This window comes from Micromys minutus, assembly GCF_963924665.1.
Source record: "Micromys minutus genome assembly, chromosome: 17".
NCBI lineage: Eukaryota > Metazoa > Chordata > Mammalia > Rodentia > Muridae > Micromys > Micromys minutus.
In genome coordinates this window covers 13,648,499-13,666,497 of record NC_137952.1, presented here as the reverse complement: position 1 = coordinate 13,666,497, position 17,999 = coordinate 13,648,499, and the positions used below count along the sequence as shown (strand labels likewise).

Sequence of the window (17,999 nt, the reverse complement as noted above, 5' to 3'; positions counted from 1 at the left end):
TCCTACCAATCCAAGGGCATGGAAGATTTCTCATTCTATTTTCTGAGGTCTTCTTTAATTTCTTTCTTGAAAGACTTGAAGTTCTTATAATACAGATCTTTCACTTGTTCGGTTAGAGTTACACCAACCAGAGACCTGGGAGGTGAGAGACTCTCAGGACTCAAAGGGAGGGAGAGACCTTAGATGAAATGCCCAACAGTGAGTAGGGTACTTACAGAGTTCACCTCTAGTAGTAAGACAAGGCAGCAAGTGGAGGAATGGAGTTGCCATTCCACAGTCAAAAACTCTGGCTCAGGCATGGTGAGAAGGAGATCTGAGCAGCCAGGGAACAGAGAGATCTCTGCTGAGTGCGCACGGAAAGCACACCCCTGCCCTGCCTGATCCAGGGACCAGGAACCCAGCATTGGGACCTCTGTTCCCACCCGGTGGCTTTGGGGCTCAGAACAGGGCTTGGACCATCACCACCTGGACCAGTGGAGATCAAGGGACACAGACCAGGTACAAGGGAAAGGCAAGAACATATCACTGACAACAAGATGGCAAGAGGAAAGCGAAAGAGCATATCCCAAGGAAACCAAGACAACCTGGCAACACCAGTACCCAGTTCTCCCATCACAGCAAACATTGGAATGCCAAACACTCCAGAAAAAGAAGACGTAGACCTAAAATCATACCTCAAGACGATGATAGAGATCCTTAAACAAGAACGGGAGGAAAAGCAAAAAGAATCAGAAGCTTTTAAAGAGGAAACAAGAAAATCACTCAAAGAACTCAAAGAACTAGAGGAAAACAGAACCAAAGAGATGAAGGAATGGAAGAAGGAATTTAAAATGGAAATTGACACAATAAAGAAAACACTAAAAGAGATAACCCTAGAGGTAGAACACCTAAAAAAGAAATCAGGAGTCACAGAAGTAAGCATTTCCAATAGACCACAAGAGATGGAAGAGAGAATCTTGGGGACCGAAGACAACATTGTAACCATAGACAAAACAGCCAGAGAAGATGCAAAAACCAAAAAGCTCCTAACCCAAAATGTCCAGGAGATCCAGGACACAATGAGAAGACCAAACCTAAGGATAATAGGAATAAAAGAGGGAAAAGAATATCAACTAAGAGGCACAGTAAATATCTTCAACAAAACTGTAGAAGAAAACTTTCCTATCCTTAAGAATGAGATGACCACGAGCATAAAAGAAGCCTTAAGAACTCCAAATAGGTTGGACCAGAAAAGAAATTCCTCCCGACACATAATAGTCAAAAACACCAAGTGCCCAAAGCAAAGAAAGAATACTAAAAGCAGTAAGGGGAAAAGGTCAGGTAACATATAAAGGCAGACCACTCAAAATCACACCCGATTTCTCAACAGAGACTATGAAAGCTAGAAGAGCCTGGACAGACATCATGCAGACCCTAAGAGAGCACAAGTGCCAGCCCAAGCTGCTATACCCAGCAAAACTATCAAGCACCATAGATGGAGAGATAAAGATATTTCAAGACAAATCTAAATTTACACAATATCTGACCACAAACCCAGCACTACAACGAATTATAGGTGGAAAACCCAATACAATGAGGGGAACTACATCCTAGTAAAAACAAGAAAACTCCTAAGAAAGAAAACCAAAAGAAGAAAGAGACACAGGCACAACTCAACCTACAAAAGCAATAATAGCAGGAAACAGAAACAACTATTCCTTGATATCTATTAACATAAATGGTCTCAACTCCCCAATAAAGAGACATAGGCTATCAGACTGGATACATAAACAAAATCCAGCCTTTTGCTGCATACAGGAAACTCATCTCAGAGACAAAGACAGACACTATCTCAGAGTAAAAGGTTGGGAAAAAAACTTCCAAGCAAACAGCCCCAGGAAGCAAGCTGGAGTGGCTATTCTAATATCAAATAAAGTAAATTTCAAGCCAAAAGTTATCAACAAAGATAAAGAAGGACACTTTTTACTCATAACAGGGGAAATCTATCAAGAGGAACTCTCAATCATTAACATATATGCTCCAAATACAAAAACACCCACATTCATAAAAGAAACCCTAATAAAGCTCAAAAAATACATTTCACCCCACACAATAATAGTGAGAGACGTTAACACCCCACTCTCACCAATGGGCAGATCATGGAAACAGAAACTGAACAAGGACACTGTAAAACTAGCAGAGACTCTGAACCAACTGGAATTAATAGATATCTACAGAACATATCATCCTAAAGTAAAAGAATACACCTTCTTCTCAGCACCCCATAGCACCTTCTTGAAAATTGACCACATAATTGGACACAAAACGAGCCTCAATTGATATAAGAAGATTGAAATACTCCCATGCATCCTCTCAGATCACCGGTCTACGGCTGGTCTTTAACAACAACAAAGACAACAAAAAGCCCACATAGACATGGAAACTAAACAACGCTCTGTTAAACAATAGCAGGGTCAAAGAAGAAATAAAGAAAGAAATTAAGAATTTTCTAGAATTCAATGAAAATGAAAACACAACATACCCAAACCTATGGGATACAATGAAAGCAGTACTAAGAGGAAAACTCATGGCCCTGAGCGCTTCCAAAAAGAAAATGGAGAGAGCTTACATCAGCAACTTGACAGCACAGCTAAAAGCTCTAGAACAAAAGGAAGCAGATACACCCAAGAGGAGTAGAAGGCAAGAAATAATCAAAATTAGGGCAGAAATAGACAAAATAGAAACAAAAAGAACCATGGAAAGAATCAACAAAACCAAGAGCTGGTTCTTTGAGAAAATCAACAAGATTGATAAACCCCTAGCCAGACTAACTAGAGGGCAAAGAGAGAGTATACAAATTAACAAAATCAGAAAGGAAAGTGGAGACATAACAACTGAAACTGAGGAAATTCAACAAATCATCAGATCCTACTACAAAAGCCTATACTCCACAAAGTTGGAAAATCTGGAGGAAATGGATGAATTCCTAGACAGATACAAGATCCTAAAGTTAAACCAGGACCAGGTAAACCAGCTAAATAATCCCATAACACCTAAAGAAATAGAAGTCATCAAAAGCCTCCCAACCAAAAAAAGCCCAGGTCCAGATGGGTTCAGTGCAGAATTTTATCAGATATTTATTTCGGACATAACACCAATACTCTCCAAACTATTCCACAAGATAGAATCAGATGGAATACTACCTAACTCATTTTTTGAAGCTACAATAACCCTCATTCCTAAACCACACAAAGACCCTACAAGGAAAGAGAACTTCAGACCAATCTCACTTATGAACATTGATGCAAAAATACTCAACAAAATCTTTGCAAAGTGAATCCAAGAACACATCAAAACGATCATTCACCATGACCAAGTAGGCTTCATCCCTGGGATGCAGGGATGGTTTAATATAAGGAAATCCATCAATGTAATCCACCATATAAACAAACTCAAAGAACAAAATCACATGGTCATCTCACTAGATGGTGAGAAAGCATTTGACAAAATGCAACACCCCTTCATGTTAAAAGTCCTGGAAAGAACAGGAATCCAAGGTCCATACCTAAACATAATAAAAGCTATATACAGCAAACCAACAGCCAACATCAAACTTAACAGTGGGAAACTTGAAGCAATCCCACTAAAATCAGGGACTCGACAAGGCTGCCCACTCTCCCCCTACCTATTCAACATAGTACTGGAAGTCCTGGCTGGAGCAATTAGACAGCAAAAGGAGATCAAGGGGATACAAATCGGAAAGGAAGAAGTAAAAACATCACTCTTTGCCGATGACATGATAGTGTACTTAAGTGACCCAACAAATTCCACGAGAGAACTCCTACAGCTGATAAACAAGTTCAGCAAAGTGGCTGGATACAAAATAAACTCAAACAAATCAGTAGCCTTCCTATATTCAAAGGACAAACATGTGGAGAAAGAAATTAGGGAAAAGATACCCTTCACAATAGTCACAAAAACTATGAAATACCTTGGTGTGACTCTAACTAAGCAAGTGAAGGACGTGTATGACAAGAACTTCAAACCTCTAAAGAAGGAAATCGAGGAAGATCTCAGAAAATGAAAAGATCTCCCATGCTCATGGATTGGAAAAATCAACATCTTAAAAATGGCCATCCTACCAAAAGCGATCTACAGATTCAATGCAATCCCCATCAAAATTCCAACCCAGTTCTTCATTGAGTTAGAAAGATCAATGTGCAATTTCATCTAGAATAACAAAAGACCTAGAATAGCGAAATCCATCCTCAACAACAAGAAAACATCTGCGAGAATCACTATCCCTGACCTCAAGCTATATTACAAGGCAATTGTGCTAAAACTGCATGGTACTGGTACAGAAATAGGCACGTGGATCAATGGAATAGAATAGAAGATCCAGAAATAAGCCCTCACGTATATGGTAACCTGATTTTTGACAAAGGAAATGTAAACATTCAATGGAAAAAAGACAGTCTATTCAACAAATGGTGCTGGTCCAACTGGCACTCAGCATGCAAAAGAATGAAAATAGACCCTTTCTTATCTCCTTGTACAAAGCTCAAGTGTAAGTGGATCAAAGATCTCCACATTAAACCAGATACACTGAAACTATTAGATGAGAAAATAGGGAAAACCTTAGAACACATAGGCACAGGAGAAAATTTTCTGAACAAAACACCAATGGCTTAAACTCTAAGGTCAAAGATTAACAAATGGGACTTAATGAGATTGCAAAGTTTTTGTAAGGCGAAGGACATTGTCAAGAAAACAAAACGGCAGCCAACAGAATGGGAAAAGATCTTTACCAACTCCACATCAGATAGAGGCCTAATATCCAAGGTATACAAAGAACTCAAAAAGCTAGACACCAGAGAATCAAACAGCCCTATTAAAAAATGGGGTACAGAGCTTAACAAAACATTCTCAATTGAGGAATATCAAATGGCTGAGAAACATCTAAGGAAGTGCTCGACATCCTTAGCCATCAGGGAAATGCAAATCAAAACAACCCTGAGATTCCACCTCATACCAGTCAGATTGGCCAAGATCCAAGACTCAGATGACAGCAGATGCTGGCGAGGTTGTGGAGAAAGAGGAACACTTCTCCACTGTTGGTGGGGTTGTAAACTGATACAACCCCTCTGGAAATCAGTCTGGCGATTCCTCAGAAAATTGGACTTAGTACTACCTGAAGACCCAGCTATTCCACTTCTGGGCATATACCCCAGAGACACTCCAATATACAACAAAGATACATGCACCACAATGTTCTTAGCAGCTCTATTTATAATAGCCAGAAGCTGGAAAGAACCCAAATGTCCTTCAGTAGATGAATGGATACAAAAATTGTGGTACATTTACACAATGGAGTACTACTCAGCCATCAGAAACAATGACTTAACCAAATTCTTAAGAAAATGGTTGCATCTAGAGAATATCATCCTGAGTGAGATAACCCAGTCACAAAAGAACAGACATAATATGCAGTCACTGATATTGGGATGCTAACCCCAGAGGTTCGGACTGCCCCAGAAACAACTCACAGACTGTATGAAGTCCAAGAAATAAAGAAAACAAAAACAAAACAAAAAACAAACAAAAAAAAAAAGTCATGCTCAATCCTTACACACCAAGAAAACGTTGACTAATTCCAGGTTACATCCTATTTTACATGTACTTTTTGCTTATTGTAACTAGTAAGACCTTAATGCAGAGTATCAAACCTTAAAAAAAAAGAAAAAAATAAAAAGCCAAGCACTGACACAATTGTATTTGTATATATTTATGCAAAAATGTTTAAAATTATTTTCTTTTATCTTTGTTTTTTAAAATAAAGTTTAAAAAAATAAAAAACTCTGGCTCAGAATTGTTCTTGACTAAAAGAACTGCAGGGACAAAAATGGAGGAAACGGAGAAAGGAGGTTCAGTGACAGGCCCATCTTGGGATCCATCTCAAGGGGAGACTCCAAGGCATGACACTATTACTGATGCTATGGTGTGCTTACAGACAAGAGCCTAGCATGGCTGCCCTCCCAGAAGCCCAACAAGCAGCTGATTGAGACAAACACAGATATTTACACCCAACCAAGGACTGAAGTCGAGGACCCCTGTGTCTGAATTAGAGAAAGGCTGGAAGAAGTTGAGAAGGAGAGTGACCCCATAGGAAGACCAGCTGTCTCAACTAACCTAAACCGCTGAGATGTCTCAGACAGTGAGCCCCCAACCAGGCAGCATATACCAGCTGATATGAGGCCCCCAACACATACAGAAGAGGACTGCCTGGTCTGGCCTCAGTGAGAGAATACGCACCTAACCCTTGAGAGATTTGAGGTGTCAGGGAGTGGAGAATCTTGTTGGGGTGGGTTTGGGTAGGGTGGGGTGGGGACATCCTCTTGAAGACACAGGAGGGGGCATAGGATGAGGAACTCTCAGAGGGCGTAGCAGGAGGATGATAAAAACTGAACTGTAAAAAAAGATTAAAGATAATATTTTAAGGAGCTGAAAAATGCTTCTACAATGAAAACTTGAAGACTCTGAAGAAAAATATTAAAAAAGAACATTCACATACTCATAGACAGACTTAAAGTTGTGATAATGTCTATATCACTAAACACAATCTACAGATTCAATGCAATCCCCATAGAAATATCCGTAGCTTCCTCCAGAGAATTTTTTTAAACCCACTGAATTCATATGGAAGCACAAAAGACTCAAGTGACTAAAGAGAGCTTAGCAGAGAGTAATGCTGGAGGTACCAAACAGAGACAAAGCAGAGAAAACAGCATGCATGGCCAGGCACACAAACAGACATGTAGACCAAGGAAATTGAATAGAGAACCCAGAAATAAAAATACAAGTACAAACACCTTTTTAAAAAAACAAAACTATCAAAATGTACATTGGAGAAAAGAGACTCTTATTAACAAATTAGAGAAACTAAATTTCCACATACAGAACTCTAAAACTAGGCTTTCACCCCATACTAAAATCAATTCAAAATAGACAAAGGACCTTAATGTAAGATATAGTAAAAACACTCCAAGATGTAGGTATAGGTAAAGTTTTTTGGGGGGAAGGGGGTGGATAGGACTCCAGTAAAGAGGAAATTATCCCAGAAATTGACAAATGAAATTAAGAAACATGTGAACCTTGGATGTCAATTTAAATACATCCTAAATTAACTGTGGTGAGAGTGAAAGATAAGCCCTAAGAGAAATAAGAAACAGGGGCATGGACCATATGTAATAGGGACTAGCTGGAAGAAGGGAACTAGCCAAAAGAGGGAGGGACACAGAGAGGGGGAAGGGGAAAGAAAAAGAACAAAAAATAATGACACATATGTATGATTATGCCATGATAAAACTTATTAGGTTATATTTATGCATGCAACAATAATAATTAAAGAAAAGCTACATCAATTTGAGAATGGAAGTGGGCAAGAAGGGGTCAGAAGGGGGACGAGAAAGGATAATTGATGTAATTCTATTTTGTTTTAAAAAATTATAAAAATAAATTAAAATTTTATTTTAACATATACCCCAGCTGGTTAAGTACCTGAGACTAGATAGGCCATCAGCCTAAAGGAAAACCAAATACTATTGTGTTCAGAATATAGCAATTAAACAACTCTTAATATAGCAATAAAACAACTCTTAATGACATTCTACTATACTAGTAGATCAGTATCTTGCTCAGCCATCATCAGAGAAGCTTCTTCCTGTAGTAGATGGAAATATAGAGGACCCACAACTAGACAATGTGCAAAGTGGAGAGACTTTAGGACACTGTCTTAAATGGGATGCCTCCATTAAATTCCTCCCCTCAGGCCTCAGAGAACAGCTCCCTGGATGAGGAGGTGAAAAAATTCTAAGAGCAGTGGAGATGAATGAGAGGAAGGAAACAAGGTCTAGACACACAGGACTGATGCACATGTAAACCCAGAGACGGGCAGCACACATAAATAAGTCTAAGCCACTCGGGATCCCACACTGAGACGGGAAGTAGACAAAAGTTTCCATCCCTAAACCAGAAGCTATTTCCCACTGATAACTGCTCAGAAAGTTTTTCCAATGTAGTCTCACTGGGTGCACAAACTATACTAGTGCTAGTTAGTTTACTAGCATGCCCAGACGACCAGCATAAAATAAACCCACTGGTAATTTTTTTTTTTTTTTTTTTGGAGTTGTTTGCTTGTTTATCTGTGTTTGATTTTGTTTTGTTTGGGAGAGTGGGTTTTTCTTTGTTGTTTTGATTTCTCTTGTTTTATTTTATCTTATAATGCTCTGACTGGGCATTTTCTTTTTAATCTTACAGTTTGCTTATATATTATAGTTTCTGATTTTGTTATTATGAGTTTTCTGTCTGTATAAATGTATTTGTCTCAGTATCTGTATTCTTTCCTCTAGCTCTTTTTGTTTTTTCTTTGTTTTGACTTGTTTTATCTTATTTTGGTATTTTTTTAGATGTCTGTTTATATTCTAATGAAAGAAAGAATGTGTTTGGACTTTGAGAAAAATAGAAAGAATTGGAGGGAGAACAGTAATCAAATATATTAAAATTTTTATTAAAAACATTTTAATTTAAAAATAGAGAGCAAGTCAATGTTCTCAACACAAGGAAAGGAAGAGTACCAGGAGAACCACTCCTTTGGACTCAGTAGTCTGGACATACTGCAGAAATACATGTGAGCTGGAGAACAGAACAAAAGAAGAGAGAGTAAAAAGGACAGAATGCTAAAGAACTAAGCAGCATGGGGAAAAAAGGATGTATTCCATCATCCAAGGGAGTTAGGGCAGAAAGTAGGGGCAGGAACCTGAAGGCAGGAACAGGTCAAAGGCAATGGATGGTTGCTGTAAATTGGCTTGCTCAACTTGCTTTTCTATAGCACCCAGGACCATCAGCCCGGGGGCAGCACCACCCACAGTGAGCTGGGCCTTCCCATATCAATCAAAAATTAAGAAAATGCTTACCTACAAATCAATGTAGTGGGGGCATTTTCTCAATTGAAATTCCCTCTTCAAAAAGGACTCTAGGTATGTCAAGTTGATATAAAACTACTCAGTATGGCCCTCCATGTACCATTATCAACTGGCCAGGCAATGAGTATACACTGGTGCAATAGTGGCTAGTCTGTTTCCAAAGTAACTAACCATTCCTGATTGGAGTTGGGGCCTGCTCCAGAAGAGGGAATTCATAGCTGGTACTATAAGGCCATCAAAAGCACATGGTTGGAGAGGTCACAGACCTTATGGTGTTGCTGCTGTTTTGCTAACTGGGCAAGCTGCCTTCTAAAATAACTATGTTTATGTGCATACACTTTAGTGCTGCTGTTAGCTCTGGTCAGAGAAGCGTCTTTCTACAGTGTATAACTGGCCAAAGAAATGAAAGTACAAGATTAGTACTGGGCTATAAATAGGTCATCTATATCACCTCTGCTGAGGTTCAAGGAACATCATGGAGAACGAGTAGAAGGAATGTGACTGCTCAAGAAGGGCAGGAAATAATGTGAAACAATGGCTCCCTACATAAGACAGCAGTTCCACTGCTGAACTTATAGAAGCTATGATGATTACCTGCACAATTCTGGAGCCATCAGCATCCTATCATGGAAAAGAGGAAGAATTTACAAGGTTCTGACTCTACCTGAGAATTTACAGGCAATTAATGGTTGTTGGAGGAAGAATAGATATCTTCTTCTATGGTGTAACTACTGGTAAGATGCCCATGTTTCTCCTATAAGCAGCCCTAATGAAACTCAGTCAGTGAAAAAAAAAAAAAGAAAGGAAAGGGAGATTTTTTGAGAAAAAGATTATCAGTGATGCAAACAAGAGGGGCTGAGTATATTCAAAATACACCATGTACAAGCATTAAAGTGTCCTAATAAGCACCCAGGAGACAGAGGCAGGCAGAGCTCTGTAAGTTTGAGGCCAATCTGGTCTATAAAAGCAAGTCCAGGACAGCTAACACTGTTACACAGACAAAACCTGTCTTGCAAAACAAATACAAAATGTCCTCATGAAACTCACTATATTGGTATATTTTAATATCTACTAAGAGACCCCCCCCAAAAAAAAAGACTTGTGATAAAACTAAGTAAATGGAAAGATGATCCAGGTTTCAGGACAGGAAGACAATATTGACAGGATATCAAGTTCTCTTAACTTAGTCTATAGATTCAGCACAATATCAATCAAACAATCAGAATGTTACTTTGTGGATATCAACATACTGATTCTGTAATTGCTAAAGAGCTGAACACTATTGGAGAAAAATCCTCCTGTTCTGCATACAATAGGAACAGTGTCCTAAGGACAACAACCTACTCTCAAAGGCTCCAACTTGTGGAAATACAAACTTATTTGAAAGAAGAGAGGCTGAACTAAATGTTGTCAAGAGAGTATGTTCATTTCCCTATTCCTCTAAAGCAGTTGCCTAGGTGAATGTTTCCCAAGGGTTAGCACACAGAAGCTGCTAGAGTTGTGATCCATGGAGGACAAGATACATCTCCATCCGGCAGCAGAACTTGACAGCATTATTCAAGTGGTACTTATTTTGTAGGCCTGAATGATACAAAATTAAAGGGGGCATGGTTCTAGACAGTGCTGAGACCAGGCAATGTGTGACAGTTAAGAGTCCTTGCAAAGAGGTCTTGAGGAGCCATTACATGATGCTCTAGGGGAGAACCCTAAATTGTAATGACGATCCCAGGATATCAATTTGTTGAGAATTAGAGTCATCTGGGAGACACAACTCTAGCTATGCTTTGGGGATATTACTTTGATTGGGTTAAATAAGTTGAGAAGACCTGTCTACTGTGGGTGGCTCCATTCCTTTGGCTTGGATCCTTGATTGTATATGCAAAGAAAGGAAGCTGAGTAACAGCAAGCTTTCATCTTGGTTGATTTCTCATTGTAGTTATGATGTGACCAAATGTTTCAAGCTTCTACCACCTTGACCTCCCTACCAAAAGTAACTGAGGGTAACTGGAATTGTGAGCCAAAATAAACCCCCCTTTCCCCTTAATGCACTTTTATAGAAACATTTTATCACATCAACAGAAAAATGAATTGAAGCATACTATAAACTTAATTAAAGTGGAAATATATTTTATATTCTTCGTAGTTATATTCAGTGTCGCAAATTACCTAATACATACAAGTTACTTAAAAAAAAGAACAAAAGAAAGGGAAAAAAACAAGCATACTATCAAACTGATACAGTAAATTTTTATAGACTATTTCTATTTCCCCAAGAATGTATGTCTCTGATGGTAAGTTGAAAAAATATTTTGAATGAACCAAAAAAAAAATCATCCATTGTATTTGCAAGAATCATACCTAACACTTATGAATTTATATTTTGCTAACTTTCACAAAAAAACTCAACTGTTTTCTAATAATATTCCATAAGACCAGTGATCTTAGACTATAGTTTTTATTTTTGCATAATACGTCAATTATACCTTCTTTAAACTGTGAATTTCAGATTCTTGTTTTTCATTTAAAGTGGAGAGTCTTTTGTTTAACTGTATTGCTTCTTGTACTGTAACATAAAAATATTAAGAATGGTTTATGTAAGTTGAAAGATATTTATGTATTTCAAAGATAGTATCACTAATATGGACATGAACAGACCCAATGCAATGTAGAATTGTAACTTAATTGAATTTTCATTACACTGCCATTTATTACCGTTAGTATCAGGTAAGTTCAATTTACTACTAATAAGAAATTCCACTTAAATATTCCCCACTAAACATAAAACTTAGATAAGATAGCACCTACCATTTTGTTCTAACTTTACATGATTCTCTCTCACCAATCCAAACTGATTTGTTATTGTAACATAGTATTTTTCAATTTCATTAAGTTGCTTGTGATAATCTTCTTTAGCTAGATGGTGTAAATGAGCCTTTTGTTCCTATTTTGAAAAGTAATTTAAAGTTATACATATAAAATAAGCATACACATACATGCATAACAACTTCTGATAGCTGTCCTCTGCCTTGCATGTGCATATCACAGTACATGTAAAATACAGTCATTAATTGTTTTAAAATAGAGTGAAAAGAGCAAGACAAATGAGTCAGCAGGTAAAGGCACTTACTACCATCTTGATGAACAGTTTCAGTCTCCAGAACCCACATGGAAAGAAAGAATCAGCTCTCAAAGTTTTCTTCTGCTCTCTAAGTAAGTACATGCTCCACCCACCCATCCCCCCTACCACATGAAGCAAGAATGTAATAAAAACTGGAATGACCAAGAACAATACTTTGCAGTAACAGGAAGAAATATAACATCATAGAAAATGTACTAATAGTGGAGATATAATTGGTAAAAGTTGTATCCTAATCAGAAGGGTTAAACCTACAAATTTATATAAATTTACATTACTTGGGGGGTTACTATTATCAACTACTAAACAACAGAAAACAATCAACAATATCTAAATATCATTAATTCCTCACTTAAGAGATTTATACTAATTCTTAGCAGATATATAAAATTTTTTTAAATAATTTCACTGGATTCTAATAAAATGTTTTCAGGTCAAAAACATTTTCACCTGAAATCCATAATTATATAACCTTTAAGAGAACACTGTCTATTGCATATTAATTTAAAAGTAGTAAGTAGGTGCTCAACATCTATAAAAGTTAATAATCTTGTTGGCAAAAAAAATACAACAAAGTTTGGAGATTCCCTTCCCAGGCACTTCCTATTCATAAAGCTCCATGTATGTTAAACTGTAATATACTCATTCCAAAAATCCTTTGCTTGAAGCCAAAATAGAATTCAAGAAAAATGAAGTTTCATTGATTTGCATGATATAATTCTGCTTTTTAGATATGGCAATTTATTCAATAGGCATGATAAATAAATACTACTAAAATTTCTTTTTTAAAAAAATTTATTTATTTATTATATATAAGTATTGTATCTGTCCTCAAACACACCAGAAGAGGGCATCAGATCTTATTACAGATGGTTGTGAGCCACCATGTGGTTGCTAGGATATTTGAACTCAGGGCCTCTAGAAGAGCAGTCAGTGCTCTTAACCACTAAGCCATCTTTCCAGCACACTATTAAAATTTCTAATCCCACAGGCACCTATAGCTCTCTGGGCCATTTATGGCCATTTAAACCTATGGGCATGAGGCATGCACACTACACAGGCTCAAATATATACAGGCCAGCAATATAAAATAAAACATTTTATTCTGAAAGAAAATCTTCTGTCATCAAAGTACATCAAAACCCTCAACACTGAAACTTGGTTTTAATTTGACAAAGGCATCTTTCCTCTAAGTCTTTCCTTAAAGGAGAATAATATACAAAAGAGAAGCTAAACATAGCTTAAAGATCATTGGACAAGGTTTTACTCCATTAAGCAGACAATAGTTATGGTCATGACAGTTATCTGTAACTTTAATTATTCACAACATCAGTTACTTCGTACCACCTGAATACGATTTTTCTGTAGTGACCAACTTGTTGTAATGGGTAATTTCATGTTCCAAATTTGCTCTCCAATCAAAGTATCTTGCTGCATTCTTATTAGTAATGATGAAATATACAAAAAGTATTTTGATCCGTAATATGTTAATTTCTGTAGGGACAAATCTTTATTGTTACAATCCACCTTTACAAGGAAGTAAATACCTTTAGCTCCTGGAGACTAGCATTTACTAGGAGTTACATGCTTGCCTCTAGAGAGTCACAGACATCTTTGAACACTCTCAATACTATTTACAATTATTTGTTGTAGGACACTGCTGTTGTACTAGCTGTGGCTGGACACTACTGGGTGTCTGTCTTGTCACCTGGCTCACCATAGTGCTAAAGAGGATGGAAGACAAGGTACTGCTCTCATAAAAGAAGAGTAAGTTCGAATTGTAAAAAGTCATATGAATTATTTGAGAATAATAGGATGCTAAATTAAGAATCATAAGACAAATACATATAAGAATGTTTGGAAAATACAAATTTTTAACTTTAACATAAAAGTATTGCTCTGAATGGGCATAAAATATTAGAAATACTCAAAATAAAATAATGTTAATGACAAGTGATACAATGCTTTCAACTTTCAAGAAAAAATATGACTTATCACACACTAACAAAAAACTTGGAGATATCTCCATTTTTTAAGATTATGAATATCTGTTTAATGAAATTTTAAACTGGAATAAAATAAAATACATTTTATATGGCCTTTGAACCTTCACTTGTAGCCTTATCTCCCAGGTCGAAGGGCACTTTATTCAATTTCTCTATATTTTGTGTAAAACCACTGTAGCGTTGAAGATGACTTTCAGCACAAATGTCATGGTACTTACAGCTAAGCTGGAATCTAGTTTTTCAGCTTCTTAATTAAAATCATCTAAAATCGTCTGACAATATTATCTTTATTCTCTCCAGTTGAATAGCAACAGAACCTTCACATCTTTCATTCGAGCCTAAAAATCTTTCTATGAGCTCTTTCATTTTTAACAGCTCAAAACATTTTCAAGAAGCAAAATATTTAAGATGCTGTTCAATCTATGTGATAGTAAAGTACACTCAAAAATTAATTTTACTTGCTTTATAGTCTATTCCAAAGAATAAAGACTAGAATAGCATAAGCCCACCCAGGAAGCCTTCTGAAGCTTTAAGTAGATTCAGTGACAATTCTGTTCAAATAAGTAGATACAAACCTACACACACACACACACACACACACACACACACACACACACACACACACACACACACACACTTCTTGCTGAATCAAATACAACTACGAAGGGGAATATTAAAATAAGTATTCCATGATATGCTATTCTGAAAAATAAATACTAATTTTTAATAAGTTTATTAAATTTATCTAAGCTATAATGTCTTTGAGATTGTGGTAGTCTTTTAAACTATAACAATATCTAGTAGGAAATACTCTTTTTTTAACTTAAATTATCAAATTACATTAAAATACTACGATCTATCTTGTGTACTGCTCCAAGTTGTAAAAGTGTGTAATTTTCTTACCATTTCACTCACTTTCTTCTGTAAAGAATATTGAGAAACCTGGGAAAATGGAGAAATTTTTCTATTAAAATTCTTTATTATAAAATTTCTTCTGACACCAAACTGCATGCTATAAACATGGCCTTTATGTCTTACTACAGTATTTAGTGATTTTTTTTTCAATTTTTAATAGTAATTCTTACAACATCAGTACACCTAAGCCAGTATGGTTTCTTGTGCCTATAAGCACAGCACTTGAAAGTAAAACCAAGATCAACCTCAATTACATAGTTGAGATCTTGCATCAATAAATATATTCATTGACTTTGTTAACATATATTTACTCTCACTACATATATTCCTGGTATACAGCATAAATGAAACACATCTCTGTAGTACACAGCCAGTAAACACTATGTTAAGTACCACACCATGTTAAAGAATGATAACTTCTTTTTAAAAATGTGATAAACAATGGCTGGTAGTGTTTGACATTTCACATTAACTGTTCACTGGAAGAAATATGAAAGAACAAATAAACACAGAAATAAAAATTATTTTCAGTAAAAAAAAAAAAAATAATCTCAGGACCCTCAGTGAGTCCTGAATACTCTAGCTCTTCCAGAGCTCCAGTAAAGTTGATATGGTATGATGGCAATCTACGTCCTATTCTATGGGACTCTGATAGCCCATCCTGGCTATATAAAACATTGTATTCCAACATTTACCTTCACCAGAATTTACCTAATCCCTCTCAGGTTTATAGGTTTGCCTAGTTTTCAGCTTTTTAGCATTCTGAATTATTCTGGAATATACTTATATTTGAATTCTGTAGTTAATCATTTCAGTAGAATACACTTCAAAAAGCATAATTCCTAAAGTTTATTCTTTAAAGAAATTACAAAGCTACTTTAATACGTAGGACTCAGAAGAGGTCAGCCCCTCACTCCCAGGAATGCTCAGAAACAGAGAAGCTACTGGAAGGGAAGGAGCATGAAGGGAGCCACTACAGACTCAGGGCCCAGGGAGGGAGGGAGGTTATCAGTGCCTGGACCTGTGAGCACTACAGGAAGACACTGGTGTCTGGCACACAGGTGAAGGGTGCAGAGCAACTGGGGTTTAATGTCTTCTTCGTTTGCCTTTTTCTGTTTCTGCTGCATGATCTCCAAATCCCTGGGACTGGAGATGATGTGTACTGTTTCTCTGTTTTTAGTCAGCAACAAAAGCCCTTCACCTCTGAGCCTCCCCTTAACCAAATGTCACTCTGTTTTTTCATATTTTTCTGGCAGACCAGCTCACACTGGATACATTTTTATCTTTATTAAAAAAGTCACTTATTCCTCCAGAATAGCTGACCAAGTTAAACTCTAACCAGCCATATGTGAATTCTCATTTTCTTCAATATACTAACATTTGTTAAACTTTAAGAAAAAAAATAACTTTCACATTGTCTATGATACAAATGCCTTAGACAGCTGCCATGACCTCAACAGAATAGGTTATGTGTAAGTATATATTGAATGCTTGCCCCCTGTAAGGAAAGTGTATTAATGTATTAGTGTGACAACAGTGGACCCAAGAAAAGTTTGCTCACTTTTGCTGTGAGGAAGAAACCATTAAGTAATGTGCATAAGTTAAAATATTTGACATTTTAAATATTGATAAATGCTAAAAAAAAAAAAAATCAGGAAAAGCAATTTCACTGCATGGTCAGGAAAGACCTTCCTGAAACAGCAACTTTTGATTAAAGGCTAGAAATAGAAGAAAGAATATTTCAACAAGTTCAAAGTATTTAACATGGTCAATGACCTCTTTTTGTTTCTCTGTTTCAAAGAACTAAGAAGCTCATGGGGAAAGAAGAAAGTAAAAAGCAAAAACAAAGATAACTTCAGAGATGACAGAATGAAAATCACTTTGAGCCTTGTAATTTGTGGCAGGGGTTATATTTTTGCAAATTCATGAGGATTCAAGCAAATAGGCCAACTGCTGTTGTAAAGAATTTCTCTGATTTAAGTTAGCACAAGGAGTGAACAGCAATGATGCTGGGAATGTATGTTATTGTAACCAGCCAGCCATTCATACAAATAATGAAAGCATAATTTACTCTGTATGACATTACGACATGATGCTTAGTCATCTGCGAAGTTCATGCTTGAGAACTGTATAAATTATACAAAAAAGCATAATGTCTAAAATTATTTTATTTACATGTATAAAATTATCAGGGAGTACAAAGTAAAATTTTTTAAATTGTCATGAAAAGATAATGTGTATTTTTAACAACCATAAATATATCTGTTTCTGAATAACACTGAAACCCAAATTAAGTATAAATAAAATAAATAATATATAAATAAAATGTGGCATATATAAGACTAAAAATTACCCCTACATCCATAAAACAGTAGTATACTTTCTCCTAAATAATTAGCATACTTAAATCCTCAGCCTAGGCCAGAAGAACACAAGGAGGCTGAACACAGTGTGTACAAAAGCACAAAACCAGTCTTCATCTCTACTGACAGACAGGGTCCTAAAAAGTTAAATCATTTCTATACAGCAAAGGAAACAATTGACTGAATTAAGAGACAGCCTTGAGACTGGGAGAAAATCTTTGCTAGGTTTGTATCTTTAAAAGGACTAATATCTAGACTATACAAAAAAACTATCAAAAGATCTAATCACCTATTCTATAAATATGCTAGTAATATTAACCAATAGTAATGAAAAGATGAAGTACAAATGGCCAATAAAATATAAAAATGTTCAATCTAGCTAACTATCAGAAACACAAAAGTATAGCATCCCACACCAGCCAGAAGGGCAGCTATTTAGAAAACAAACAATTTCAGGTATGGTTAATAGTTAATTTACATTGTTAATCCACAAACTCAGAAGGCAAAAGGAAACAGATCTCTGAGACTTCACGACTAACACCTTGACTATATGGCAAGTTCCAACCCAGCCAGATTTACACAATGAGACCCTGTCTAGAACACACACACACACCCACAC

At 36.4% G+C, this 17,999-nt stretch overlaps 1 protein-coding gene across 1 annotated transcript in view; it reads right to left on the bottom strand.

The window, feature by feature from the left end:
- CCDC73 (coiled-coil domain containing 73) overlaps positions 1-17,999 on the bottom strand; it is a gene marked incomplete at its 3' end in the record, with an annotated part of 100,861 nt that overhangs the window by 46,037 nt on the left and 36,825 nt on the right. Inside the window, exons 6-8 of the mRNA XM_080931507.1 lie at positions 15,006-15,044; positions 11,766-11,901; positions 11,444-11,523 (exon numbers count right to left, since the gene is read on the bottom strand). Of these exons, the coding sequence (XP_080787633.1) occupies positions 11,444-11,523; positions 11,766-11,901; positions 15,006-15,044 (255 nt within the window). The remainder of the gene's footprint in view (positions 1-11,443; positions 11,524-11,765; positions 11,902-15,005; positions 15,045-17,999) is intronic.